Source organism: Lipomyces japonicus (genome assembly GCF_038497905.1).
Source record: "Lipomyces japonicus strain CBS 7319 unplaced genomic scaffold V1514scaffold_1, whole genome shotgun sequence".
Lineage (NCBI taxonomy): Eukaryota > Fungi > Ascomycota > Lipomycetes > Lipomycetales > Lipomycetaceae > Lipomyces > Lipomyces japonicus.
In genome coordinates, this window is record NW_027117813.1 from 411,211 (window position 1) to 423,470 (window position 12,260).

Consider the following 12,260-nt stretch of genomic DNA (forward strand, 5'->3'; position numbering starts at 1 on the left):
CAATTTCAAATCATCTCCATATTCAATTTCTTGGACGAAAAATTTAACCTTGACATGAACGGCGCATCTCAAGTTGGCCGGAACCGAAGAAAAAACGATAGCGTGTTGGCGGGGCTTACCGGGACCGGTGCCGGTCACGGATTCGAAAGTGTTCATCATTACGGTAGTGATGATGAGGATTATGCGGTTGCAAATGATGCGTACGACAGCGACGATGCTGATGAAGAGCGAGGAGAATATGCGCCAGTCATTGTTGAATTATAAAACAAATCTTACGCCCCGCGCATTTCAAACATTAAACTAAAATTACCTTTAAAACTAATATATACAGGTTCCTAAATATTTTTTTTTTTTTTTTTTAGCTACCATCTTCATCCTCTACCGGAATTTGGAGTCTTAACCAGTTCAATATCGCGTCCGTGCCTTTCTCGATGACTTGCCACCGAGGAGTCTTAAACGTATTGCCTTGCACTTTCAAGTCCACGATTGTTCGAATGTTTCCTAATGATGGAGGCAAATAACTTATCGAGTTGTTTGACAAATCAATTTTTTCAAGCCCTTTAAACGTTTGTGGTTCAATCGTAACGATCTTGTTTTCGTGAAGGTTAACCTCTTCAAGACAAGTATACGTTCGCGTAAGTCTAAGCGGGACCTGGCTTATCTTGTTAAACGAAAGGTCAAGCCGGAGAAGCTTGGGAAGATTAAAACGAACAAGAAATTCGTCAAGAAACTCGATATGGTTGCATGACAGATTAAGTTCAACAAGTGACGGCAGTGTGAAATCATATCTAAACGCTTGACTACCAAGTCCGTTATGGGACAGGTTTATGATCTCCAACGTGTCAGCGAACGCAAACGACATGATCTCTTGTGGAATCACGCTAAATCGGTTTCTATGAAGATGAAGTTCGTTTGCACCTTCGCCACCATAAGTTACGAAATTCCCCGGTGCGTATTGATCAATAATTAACTGAGGAATTTCTGCGTAATCTCGTCCGCAAAGGTCAATCACGCTAGGGCGCAAACGTGACCGAGTTATTCTCTGCGGAATCTCTGGATCCGCGTCAACATTTGCTTGTTCATCCTGAACAAATTCGGTTTCTCCAATTCGAGATTTCAGTGTGGATTTGATTACATCAATACTCGATAATGCCAAATTCTTCTCACCAAACTTGTTGCCGTTCCATTTTAAAATCTCCAACGAATCAATCAGACCCAGTCTCGGATCCAGCATTGTAAATTTATTGTATGATATGTCGAGTGTTTCTAAATTCTCAAGCTCGTGTAAACCTTCAGGCAATGTTGCAATCATATTTCTCCCCACCTGAAGTGTTACAAGACTGGGAGTGCAAAGCATAAGCATCCCCAGTGACGTGATTTGATTTGAATACAGGTCCAACACTTCCAGTGACGGCAATATTATTGCAAAGTCTGAAACTATCCGCACATGATTGTGTTTTGCATTAAGAATTTTCAAATTCGAAAACCTTGAGATTCTGTCGATTGAGATTAGACTACCCGAGATTCGATTGAACGACAAATCAATTTCGGATATGGGCGATGTTTCAATAGATTCAAACGGAAAACTTCGAAGCTTGTTTGAATTAATATATATTTTCGTAAGCTTGCTCATACCAGAAAATGCTTCAGGTGAGATCGATTTGAAGTCATTGTTACTTAAGTCAATAACTTCCAGCCTGGTTAATTTAGAAACCTCAGCCGGAAGTTCTCCATCAATTCGATTATTGTGGGCATCCAATTCGACTAAAGTATAAATTTTCAATACTGCTTTGAAAGATTCAATCGTGAGCTTGTTGTCCGGTACTTTCAATAAAGTGAGATGATCCAATATATTGAAATTTGTAGGAAGTTTTCTTAGTAAATTTTTTGACATCTGCAAGCTCAGTTAATAATTAAAAAAATTAAAAATCCTGGTTCAAAAAAAAAGACACGTGCACTTACGTCTAAATGTTCCAATGCTGGAAATTTGCTGCAAAACTGATCATCTACCTTTTCAATATTGTTTCGCTGGGCTATCAATGTGTGCAACCGTGACTCCATACCAATTGAAAACTCTGATGATAAATCGCGATAGACCTCAATAGGAATGGATGAGAGTCCCAATGAAGATAAATCAAGACTGCCAGTCGATTTAGCTTGATCAATAAGCCTAATTGCTACTTTTGGTAGCCTTTCTGTAGTTCTAGTATTAAATGGATCGTCAATATGATCATAAATATTTGTAACATTCTGATTATTGCTAGATAACTGACCAGTTCTCGATTTGCGAACTGGATTTCGTGACACACTTGTTGGCCTTGGTCTTGCTTTGGTATTCTCTAGGTCAGAAGTAGTGTTTCTGCCCTTCCTTCGGATTGTGGTCTGTATACCTGGCTTGTCATGCGTTGCAGGTTCTGTAAGATCATCAACTTTTCTGGGTTTAGCAACAGCCGATTGTGGATCTTTTTTTGATGGAGTGCTTGTATTCCTATTAATAGTAGATTGCAAATTGTTTTTAGATCTCGTAATGGTCGATTGTGCGTTGCTTCTGGTTTTGGTAACGGTTAATTGTGAGCTTGAACTTAAAGGCGTTTTCTTCACGACAGGCGTTTGATATGATCGTGATGGAGTCTGAAACGACTGTTTGTTTGTTGCTGAATAAACCGGTCTTGGAGCCTTAGGTGTTGCATCTAAATCTTCCGTGTCCTTTATCGTTGCTGATTTTTTCGAGACAAGTTTCTGCCGCAGGGTTGATCGAGTCGTGGACCATTTGCCTGGTTCGGAAGGCGAGCTCGCTCTAGACCTTGTCGTGATTGAGCGATTCAACCCATTCCTTGATACAGTGGACGATACGGAGCGAGAATAATCATGCAACGATGCTGCTCGCGACGTTGCTCGGGACGTTGCTCGGGACGTTGAATCGGTAGGCGAATTTACTCTTGATCGCGCGACAGAGTGAGGCAAGCCAGAATTTGACACGGTTGACGATACTGAACGAGAATAACTTTTTAATGGTGTTGCTTGATGTGATGGAGTATTTATTACAGATGAATTCCGGGATGAATTCCGTGGCTTGTGAATGGTACCTGATACAGAACTGGGTCCTCCTATGGCAATTTGACTACTAGGCAAGCGTGAGGATGCCATAGATGTTGTTGAATTTGCAATTTTTTTTGAGCTTGAATATTTTGCCGAAAAATCGGGAAAGTTACGCCTTTTTTCCTGAATCGTAAGTGGCCTGGCAGTTGACCTTAACGACATTGTTCGATTTTGAGAATATTGTTTAAGGATGTTTGGTGAATCGTCAAATGCTATCGAATCATCTGCATTTGCAAGTGCAATTGACTGTCGGCAATTCGAAGACGTAACAGGATGCCGTGTTGATAACCTTGACATGTCATGACTTGCATCAATCGATCGTGCACTTTCTAAATCATGAAACGTCATTGCTCGTGCTGAAGTTACTGACCTAGTAAGAATCGTGCGCTCATTCTTAACCGATGCCAATTTTGCATTCAATGTTGTGATGGATGATGATACCGGCACGCCTGGTAATTTCAAACGTGATAGTTGATCAGAACCAATGCTCGACAGGTTGGGAGAATGCGCATGCTGAATCCGAGACGGCAACCGCGATGACTGGTACGCAGACAATGGTCGACTGCCAGCTCTCGAGATTGAAGATACCGGCAACCTAGATCGTTGACCCAATGAAAAATCGGGCGGCGTGGCAACAGACATTCCGACATAGAATGAGAGTAATCTTTGAATTTGTCGGCCTGAAGTATGCTTTATTTGATTTGAGTCGAAAATGCATGTAACGCGTTAAGTGAAAATGTAAACAAATAAACAAAATTCACGTGACTTATATTTAGAACTTAAGCGCGTGTGTCTGTCGAAATCAACATAAAGTATACATTGTCATTTCGAATTCAGCTTAATTTAAGAAACTACATTTACATATTAGTTCAGTTTATTCTAATAGGCATGAGCGAGTAACCGAAAAAAAAAATAGTGCTTGTGGCTGTCCAATTGCACCTCTATATAATTCAAAAAAAAAACGGTAGCATTTCACTTTGTTTACGTTTCAAAACTGATCGTGTTCATGCCTCGTTCAATAACTGATTGGGCTCAGCAAGCTTCGGATCAACAAATTTTGTCCTTGGCAGGGTTATCTGGAAATGCTCAGTTTTCAAATTTTCATCAGCGGCAGCAGCAACAACAACAACAACAACAACAACAACAAGTTGTGCCATCGTCGTCGCATCATCATGATATAGATTCAAACCTGTCAGGGCTTGAATATTCAACATTTCAAAACCAAGCTTTGTCACGTATTGCCACTACCTCGCAGCAGTATAAAGTTTGTCGAAACGAACAAGCCATCGCCCTGGCTCCTGATTCACAAATTTCCTTTAAATGATGATTTAATGCAGACCGGGAATGCAACCAAACTCAACCATGAACGCGTTTGGCATGATGCTTATTCAACACAGTTCTTATCCCATAAATTAGATTTAGTAGCTGACAGTCAAGTACTACAATCTTCAACTTGTACCGATTTTGATCAAGAGTCACAATCGACCGCGACACTTTCTTCCATGGTCGATCCGATAATACCTGAACTTCGAAGCCCTGCAACCGACCAGCTTGTTCAGGCTCGAAAAATGAATTCATCAACCCGCAACTCGTCTAGCTTTACTGTTTATTCGACAAGTGATCAGGGAAGCTTCGACTGCGACGAACCAAGTATTAACCAAGTATAATTCAATTAGCCCAAATTACCTGACGATGAAATTCTAACATTGATAGGACGAATGGGAGGACATTGAACGAAGCGATACAAAAAATACGAACTTGAGTAAAGCCAAGGAGCATGTAAGTAAACATTGTCCGTATATATTCAAACAATATATATATATATATGTCCTAACATTGTTTTGTTTTAGCATAATCACGCAAATTCAGTCATTCAAAATTTAAAAGATTCTTTAACCAAAACACGACTGAAGTCATCACAATTGAGTTTCCATGTAAGATTGTTAAAATTTGAAATCGTTGAAGTCGTGCAACGGCAAAAAGTTGAAATTAACCTGGCCCGACGAGAGATTGACAAGTTGCGATTCGACCTTATGAAGCTGCAACGTGAACATGACGATTTTCAACGACACACAACCATTGGCAGGCAAGACGTGTCGAAATACAGAACTCGATTAATTAAAACTCAAAATAGATTGCAACAATCAAACCAAAAATTAGACAAACAAGAGCAAGAGCTTCAGATATTACGAGATATTTGTGGCAAGCATACCAAATCTCAATTAGCCGTAGCTCGTACACGGCCAACCAAACCTGTGCAAAACGGAAGTGATGGAAAACAACGATCAAGTTCTGATGAGCAAACCGGGTTGGCAGCTCTTGGAATGCTCGCTAACCAAGTCCTTCAGCAGCAGCATGTGAATGTTACCAATCAACAAGAAACGGCGCCGAGAAGCATGGATGCCTACGATACGGACCTAGAAGACGAAAATTTAACCCAAGGCCGATAACTCTCCCTATAATAGATGGAATTCCTGCGAATATGGAAGAACCTGACAAAGTTCATGACTCTATCAAGCCTGATTTCACTTAAACCAAGGCCAGCGATAGTCACCAATCGAACGATCAAGAGTAATCAACAGGTCGCCGGGGTTTTTTATGCAGTTACTGCCATATGAGTGAGCTCAGCTATTGGTATCCGCTCCTACCAAGATTTTGAAATTTGCTTCTCACGGAAATTATGCTCCATCCCCTCCAAAAAAAAAGCGAATGGTTATGGGATATATATTGTATACGGTATCATCCGTCTATAAGCTTGCTCTATTGGGGGGGGAGGGGGGGGATGGTGTTTTGGACCTTGTACGCATATCAATAAATAAGCGTAAAAACTTAAAAATAGACAGAGATCTATTGGTAGATAGCACTGTAAAAAAATACAACCATTATCTGCATATTAACTTTTTAAACATCTCCATTTTCAAATCACGAAATAATACATATAAACAAGACGAGGACAAATGACCAAAGAAAAGGAAATGTAGATGTTGTTGATTTACAGTCTGCGACCTCTGCGACCTCCCTTCCGACCTGTAAACATTGATTAGCAAAAAAAATCCCCAAATAAACACCCGGCAAACTTACGAGTAGAGTCTGATGGAACAGGGGTAACATCTTCAATGCGACCGATGCGCAGGCCAGAGCGGGCAAGAGCTCTAAGAGCACTCTGAGCACCAGGGCCAGGGGTCTTGGAACCGGTACCACCAGTGGCCCTAATCTTGACGTGGACAGCGGTAATACCAACTTCCTTGCACTTGGCAGCAACATCCTGAGCAGCCAACATGGCGGCGTAAGGAGAAGACTCGTCACGGTCAGCCTTGACCTTCATTCCACCGGTAACACGAGCGATGGTTTCACGACCACTATCGTTATATCGTCAACAATCCGTCCAACTGATCAAGCAATTAAAAAAAAACTAGACCTACCTGAGATCGGTGACATGGACAAAAGTATCGTTGAAAGATGCGACTACCAAATATTAACATTTTTTTGAACCATATAATTAATTCCCCACAACATAAGCAACATACAGATACGGGCAACGCCGAAAACAAGTTCGCCTTCTCTGATCTGAGGACCGAGAGCAATGTTATCTGCAAAAAAAAGAAAAAACCGGCATATTAGCATTTTGAATATTTTGTAATCAACAAATCGACTGCTGCTGCAACAGAAGCTAGAAACTGCCTAAGCCTGCGAACTGAATAGGCAAACAGCATTTTTCAACAAACTATTCTGCAACCCAGCATTTGATTGATAAATGACAACGTACCCTTAGACTTTGGTGGCATGATGTGTAGATGTTGATGTTGATGTCTTGATGTTTGGGCACAAGAAGTCTGCTAAAAGACAAACTTGCGTTTAGTCGTCGCGGAGGCTCAAACAGTAACCCTAGCCGCGGTCGTTTGCGTTGTGGTGGCCTTGCCCCTTGCCGGGCGCCAACAAAAACAAACAGCAGTCACAGAACGCTTAAGCAACCCTTACAGTCAAGCCCTACATAAACGCTTTGCTGGCTCGCCTGATTGTGTCATATTTGACTCAGCAGTCACGTGAAGCAAGCTATGCTCATACGGTTAGGGCTACAATATTTCTTCAAAAATTATCGGCCAAGAAGCAGCAATTATTGGGTTGGATATATTCTCCTAACAAATTCATTTGTCCTGCAGGGATACCGGAAAAAAAAAAAAAGAAAAAATGTCCAAGTTTGATAGCTACTCGTCACCTCTTTCGTCGCGGTATGCGTCAAAGGAGATGTCTGCTTTGTTTTCGCCTCGCACTCGTTATTCAACATGGAGAAAGCTTTGGTTGAACCTTGCGATTGCAGAGAAGCAACTCGGCCTTCCAGCAATCACAGACGAGGCAATTGAGCAACTCAGAGCTCATGTTGAAATTACCGATGACGAGATCGATGCTGCCAGTGCTCAAGAAAAAATTGTCCGTCATGATGTCATGTCTCACGTCCACGTGTACGGAGAAACCGCGCCAGCTGCGGCCGGAATCATTCATCTCGGTGCAACCTCATGCTTCGTGACCGATAACGCAGACTTGATCTTTCTTCGCGACGCTTGTGATCTTTTAATTCCTAAGCTTGTTAATGTTATTAACAGATTGTCCAAGTTCGCTATTCAGTATAAGGACACGCCGGTTCTTGGGTGGACACACTTCCAGCCGGCTCAGCTCACGACCGTCGGCAAGCGTGCGACTCTTTGGATTCAAGAGTTGCTTTGGGATCTCCGAAATATTAGCCGTGCCAGGGATGATCTTGGATTGAGAGGTGTTAAGGGAACCACCGGTACCCAGGCCTCTTTCCTGGCTCTTTTCCATGGTGACCACGACAAGGTCGAGGAACTCGATCAGTTGGTTGTAGAGCTTCTTGGATTTAACTATGCCTACCCTGTGACCGGTCAGACATACTCAAGAAAGATTGATATTGACGTTCTTGGACCGCTTTCGTCACTTGGTGCGACCGCGCACAAGCTGGCGACTGATCTGCGCTTGCTTGCCAACCTCAAGGAAATTGAAGAACCGTTTGAGAGCACTCAGATTGGATCATCCGCCATGGCTTACAAGAGAAACCCGATGAGATCCGAGCGTGTTTGCTCGCTTGCAAGACACTTGACCGGTCTTTATCAAGATGCGGTTCAGACCGCTTCTGTTCAATGGTTTGAGAGAACCCTTGACGACTCTGCAATCAGACGCGTGTCCATTCCATCCGCATTTTTGACTGCCGATATCATTTTATCGACTTTACTCAATATCACTTCTGGACTTGTGGTATATCCTAAAGTTATTGAGCGTCGCATTAACTCCGAGCTTCCATTTATGGCCACCGAAAATATTATCATGGCCATGGTCGAGAAGGGTGAAAGCAGACAGGAAGTTCACGAACAGATTCGTGTTCTTTCTCATCAAGCCGCACGCGTGGTTAAGGAAGAAGGTGGTGACAATGACTTGATTGCTCGTGTCAAGAACACCAAATATTTCCAGCCAATCTGGGATGAGCTTGACAAGCTTCTTGATCCTTCCACTTTTGTCGGAAGAGCTCCCCAACAGACTGAGAAGTTTGTCAACGTTACCGTGGCAAACGCGCTCGCACCATTCAAGTCATTCATTACTGAGGATAAGGTTGAGCTTAGCGTTTAGTTTATCGTTTAGTTTATCGTTTACAAAAATTATGTCATCAAAATAAAATAAAATCATTTTGGGTAATTAATTATGCCATCAAGTCATTATCAAAAAAAAAAATTAATTGAATTTCATGAGTTCTATGTATGAATTATAGGCTATAAAAGAAAAAATATCCCAAATTACTCGATCGTTGTTAAATTAGAAATTATTCGCGGTAGCGTCTTTTGGCCTGCTTGCCAAAAATTTATCTAATAATGACAATGCTTGAGATTTCTCTGTAGAAAAAGAACTTCTAGTCACGCTCGACGTGACCGGTTCAATCCGTGCCTCTGAAGCTTCCAATCGGTTCTGCAAATGCAAAACTTCTTCCCTGGCGTCTTTCAACTTCTGTTCTGCAAATGCCTTGGCCGATCGTGCCAGTTCAACCTGCTTCTCTAATTTGCTTGCGCGACTTTCGGTTTCTAAAATTGCAAACCTAACTTGTTCGACAGCAGCATAAATGTCATCATGATTCTGTTCATTCGTAAGCTCATCTTGCAAACTTGATATTTCATTATTTGCCCTCTCCAGTTCGGCATATGCATTTTGCAAGTTTTCTCGCAATCGCTCATTTTCTTCCAATTGTTCGTTGACTGTTCTTTGTAATTCCTCATAGGCTTCAGTATCAGTCGATAGCGTTTGTAAAGTGTCATTGTTTTCAGTTATGGTTGTTACGGAAGCAGCAGTAATAAGCGCCTGGTTCTGTTTTTCCAATGAAGCAATTTCGTCGCTTAGCCTCGTGTTGTCCTGTATCGCATTATCCCTTTGTCTTTCCATCTCTGTCAATTTCAATGACGCTTCAGACGTGGCAACGTACACGTTGGTCCTGACGTGTTCAAGTTCCAATTTCATAGCCAACATTGCCTGAAGAACTTGAGAACTTTCCTGAATATCGGTTTTATTTTGGGGTAACAGTAACGACGTCTGCGAATTATCCAAACTAGATGGTGAAGTAATCTTGTATCCAGACTGGCGGGCCATTAAAAGTTCGGCCTCTAACCATTTATTCGCTTGGCGCAGTCTTTGAAGTTCGATTTCTGAAGAAACTTCATTGCTGGCAATGCTATTATCAGCGTTACTAATCTTCTGATCATACTTTAAGTTTTCTTCAGCTGCATCATTTTTTTCTACAGCAAGTTGAGTGTCCGGGATCTCTATTTCTGGAATATCTGCAGCCAATCCAGGCGATGTCTTCCGAGACGTGACAAAAGAAGAATTTTCTAGCAGAGCAAACGATTTTAAATCATTGTTTCCAGGTGAATCTTGAGTAGAGCCATCAACCACTGGAGTTTCAAGAATGCTGTTGTCATTTATAGGAGAACGAACAGCGTGCACGGGAGCAAATTCTGGTTTAGTGTTGGCCAATAAAGGTGATTGAAATTTCTGCTGTTCAAGTTGAGGAGATTCGCTTTCAGGAAAAGACTTGTGTTGCTCAATTTCTGCAGAAGAATATTTGGATATCGGCCTAATTGGAATCTCATTACCATCAATGTCACGAAGAGGTGACAAACTTCTTCCCGGAGCTCTCGACGAGCGTAAATCTGGGGATGATCGTTGTTGCCTGAGAGTGGCAGGTGGTGGCAATTGTTGGCGGAAGTGGATATCGTAATCATCTCGAGGAAGTCGTTGTTGCCGAGGCCGATGATGAGATGAATGTGGGTTGGCAGAGTGCGGTTCATTTAATGGCACCCCATACCTATTCGCTGATGACCCAGTAGCGGGTCGAAAAGTTTGATTGCGAATATTTTTGTCACCTGAAAATGGCCGTTGAATATCTCGCGGACTTGGCGCATTTGCATTATTCGAGCCATTAACAGCCTGCATTAAACGCGGAGAAATATTTTCCAAACCATTCTTGTTCGATGCGTATTCTGTTAGTGGTAGAAGTGGTGATTGATCAGGAGGATAACGAATGCGGGAGGTGTCCAGGATATAGGCGAATTCAAGGTCCGGTGCTGATCCACCGTTAGGCCGGCCGCCTAAAGTAATGATTTTTTTGTTGACAAGTGTTAAAGTATGACCAGACCTTGCAGATGGAGAAGGACCCATGTTTTTAAATGAATACCACCGTCTTGATGATAATTTTAGAGAAATCAGATCTCGAAGATCGTGGCCATCAGCAGACCGTCCACCAAAGATGTACATTATACCATTAACGATTGATGCGCGATGTCCTTCACTGGGTTTAGGATGTAAACCCACACAAGGTAACCTTGTCCACGACGCTGTGACCGGATCAAAACACCATGTATCATTGAACCATTCAGCTCCATTAGTGCCACCAAACCTTTAAAAAAGAAGTCAATAGTTTTCTTTTTAAAACAGGAGTTTCACTTACAAATACAGCTTTTCATCATAAACAACCATGGAGTGATTTGTTCGCGGGCTGGGTGAATTCTGTGGCTTAAGTACGGTCCACTGTGAATTGACATTTCCGTGTACTGGACTAGTTAGAACAATTTCTGAATAAACGTTTGAGACTGCAATCTTACCGGTATTCAAATCAAAGACATGAAGGTCATTAAAAAAAGTAGCATTAACTTGACCGCCAAAAACATAGAGTTTGGAGCCAATAATGTTGAGCGAATGTCCATACCTACCAGACGGACGAGAGCCCACGGTTTTTGCATTTGACCAACGATACGTGTCTTTTCCTAGTTAATATATAATTATCCTCAAAAAAAAAATAAAAATAAAAATACAAACTTACTGGTATTAAGAAAGTACAAGTGATCGTCTAATGCATCATTTTCTGAAACACGCGTATCCCCGCCAAAAATAATAAATGCATTTCCAACAAGACACGAAGCATGTCCGTAACGAGGAGATACTAAATCTGATATTGACTGAATTTGCCTAACATTCAAAGATCCTATAGCTTGTTAGTTGCTGTAAACCACCTGTTCAAGACGCATTAGATAACCATACCACATTCGATCACCCACAGATCATTCATAGGTTCTGCCCCACGTAGGCCGCCAAATATATAAATCTCGCCATTTCTAGTGGGTTCGTTGCTAGACGTATGACCGTATCTGGGGAACGGTATGGCAGTGCCGTTTAAGCGCAGCTGAGACCAAGGAAATTGAGGAGGTGCTGATTGCGGATTCGGCGTTTTGGATTGCAAAGGCGCTTGAATGGACGAAGAATGCTCGTGGTTCACCAAAGCGTCTGCATTCTGGCCACCTGACAAAGACAAGCCTAAACCTGTAGGTTTGTCTCCAGGCTGCACTAAGCTCGCATCTGAAGAACTGGAGGGCAGCGGTGATCTGGACGCGTCAGGCCGATGGCGAGCTCCCGTGTTGGTGTGTTTCCGAAGCTTGAGAAAAGCCATTGATGAACGCGATAAACACGCGGCACAGCAATAAAATCCAACAAATATCGACCCAAAACGAGCTTGGAAGCAAAAATTGCTGGTGAGGAAGAGGCTGATTATGTAGAGGTTCTCACCAAAAAGAATGCATAGCCGCAACGCCGTTTGTTTACTTTAAGGGGTCAAC

General features: G+C 42.2%; 5 protein-coding genes across 5 annotated transcripts; 2 read left to right on the forward strand and 3 right to left on the reverse strand.

The window, feature by feature from the left end:
• Positions 1-258: 258 nt before the first annotated feature.
• On the reverse strand, positions 259-3,853 carry V1514DRAFT_6961 (uncharacterized protein). Its single transcript, XM_066930114.1, has 2 exons — positions 1,963-3,853; positions 259-1,894 (listed from the first exon to the last, which is right to left on the reverse strand). The coding sequence occupies exons 1-2, from the start codon at positions 3,739-3,741 to the stop codon at positions 359-361; spliced, it is 3,315 nt and encodes a 1,104-aa protein (XP_066786210.1). The 5' UTR covers positions 3,742-3,853; the 3' UTR covers positions 259-358.
• Positions 3,854-4,223: 370 nt separating this feature from the next.
• On the forward strand, positions 4,224-5,859 carry V1514DRAFT_323543 (uncharacterized protein). The gene is made up of 3 exons (XM_066926264.1): positions 4,224-4,760; positions 4,813-4,878; positions 4,950-5,859. The coding sequence occupies exons 1-3, from the start codon at positions 4,431-4,433 to the stop codon at positions 5,547-5,549; spliced, it is 996 nt and encodes a 331-aa protein (XP_066786211.1). The 5' UTR covers positions 4,224-4,430; the 3' UTR covers positions 5,550-5,859.
• Positions 5,860-5,928: 69 nt separating this feature from the next.
• Positions 5,929-6,933, reverse strand: V1514DRAFT_323547 (40S ribosomal protein uS11). The gene is made up of 5 exons (XM_066926265.1): positions 6,866-6,933; positions 6,627-6,689; positions 6,522-6,564; positions 6,181-6,458; positions 5,929-6,126 (listed from the first exon to the last, which is right to left on the reverse strand). The coding sequence occupies exons 1-5, from the start codon at positions 6,882-6,884 to the stop codon at positions 6,092-6,094; spliced, it is 438 nt and encodes a 145-aa protein (XP_066786212.1). The 5' UTR covers positions 6,885-6,933; the 3' UTR covers positions 5,929-6,091.
• Positions 6,934-7,203: 270 nt separating this feature from the next.
• On the forward strand, positions 7,204-8,817 carry V1514DRAFT_323549 (L-Aspartase-like protein). Its single transcript, XM_066926266.1, has one exon. The coding sequence runs from the start codon at positions 7,288-7,290 to the stop codon at positions 8,734-8,736; it is 1,449 nt and encodes a 482-aa protein (XP_066786213.1). The 5' UTR covers positions 7,204-7,287; the 3' UTR covers positions 8,737-8,817.
• Positions 8,818-8,819: 2 nt separating this feature from the next.
• V1514DRAFT_323551 (uncharacterized protein) lies at positions 8,820-12,203 on the reverse strand. The gene is made up of 5 exons (XM_066926267.1): positions 11,689-12,203; positions 11,471-11,632; positions 11,253-11,408; positions 11,099-11,201; positions 8,820-11,047 (listed from the first exon to the last, which is right to left on the reverse strand). Exons 1-5 carry the CDS (start codon positions 12,092-12,094, stop codon positions 8,920-8,922), a joined length of 2,955 nt encoding a protein of 984 aa, XP_066786214.1. The 5' UTR covers positions 12,095-12,203; the 3' UTR covers positions 8,820-8,919.
• Between the last annotated feature and the right edge of the window lie 57 nt (positions 12,204-12,260).

What these genes read in the sequence shown, in the direction of transcription:
- V1514DRAFT_323543 (XM_066926264.1), top strand. Translation starts at nt 4,431, where the DNA reads ATGCAGACCGGGAATGCAACCAAACTCAACCATGAACGCGTTTGGCAT. An exon ending in ACGAACCAAGTATTAACCAA is followed by an intron (nt 4,761 to 4,812) that starts GTATAATTCAAT and finishes TAACATTGATAG; the next exon opens with GACGAATGGGAGGACATTGA. An exon ending in TGAGTAAAGCCAAGGAGCAT is followed by an intron (nt 4,879 to 4,949) that starts GTAAGTAAACAT and finishes GTTTTGTTTTAG; the next exon opens with CATAATCACGCAAATTCAGT.
- V1514DRAFT_323547 (XM_066926265.1), bottom strand. An exon ending in GTCCATGTCACCGATCTCAG is followed by an intron (nt 6,459 to 6,521) that starts GTAGGTCTAGTT and finishes ATATAACGATAG; the next exon opens with TGGTCGTGAAACCATCGCTC. An exon ending in TGTTCCATCAGACTCTACTC is followed by an intron (nt 6,127 to 6,180) that starts GTAAGTTTGCCG and finishes CAATGTTTACAG; the next exon opens with GTCGGAAGGGAGGTCGCAGA.
- V1514DRAFT_323549 (XM_066926266.1), top strand. Translation starts at nt 7,288, where the DNA reads ATGTCCAAGTTTGATAGCTACTCGTCACCTCTTTCGTCGCGGTATGCG.
- V1514DRAFT_323551 (XM_066926267.1), bottom strand. Translation starts at nt 12,094, where the DNA reads ATGGCTTTTCTCAAGCTTCGGAAACACACCAACACGGGAGCTCGCCAT. An exon ending in TCTGTGGGTGATCGAATGTG is followed by an intron (nt 11,633 to 11,688) that starts GTATGGTTATCT and finishes AACAAGCTATAG; the next exon opens with GATCTTTGAATGTTAGGCAA. An exon ending in CTTGTACTTTCTTAATACCA is followed by an intron (nt 11,409 to 11,470) that starts GTAAGTTTGTAT and finishes AACTAGGAAAAG; the next exon opens with ACACGTATCGTTGGTCAAAT.
- V1514DRAFT_6961 (XM_066930114.1), bottom strand. Translation starts at nt 3,741, where the DNA reads ATGTCTGTTGCCACGCCGCCCGATTTTTCATTGGGTCAACGATCTAGG. An exon ending in CAGCATTGGAACATTTAGAC is followed by an intron (nt 1,895 to 1,962) that starts GTAAGTGCACGT and finishes CTGAGCTTGCAG; the next exon opens with ATGTCAAAAAATTTACTAAG.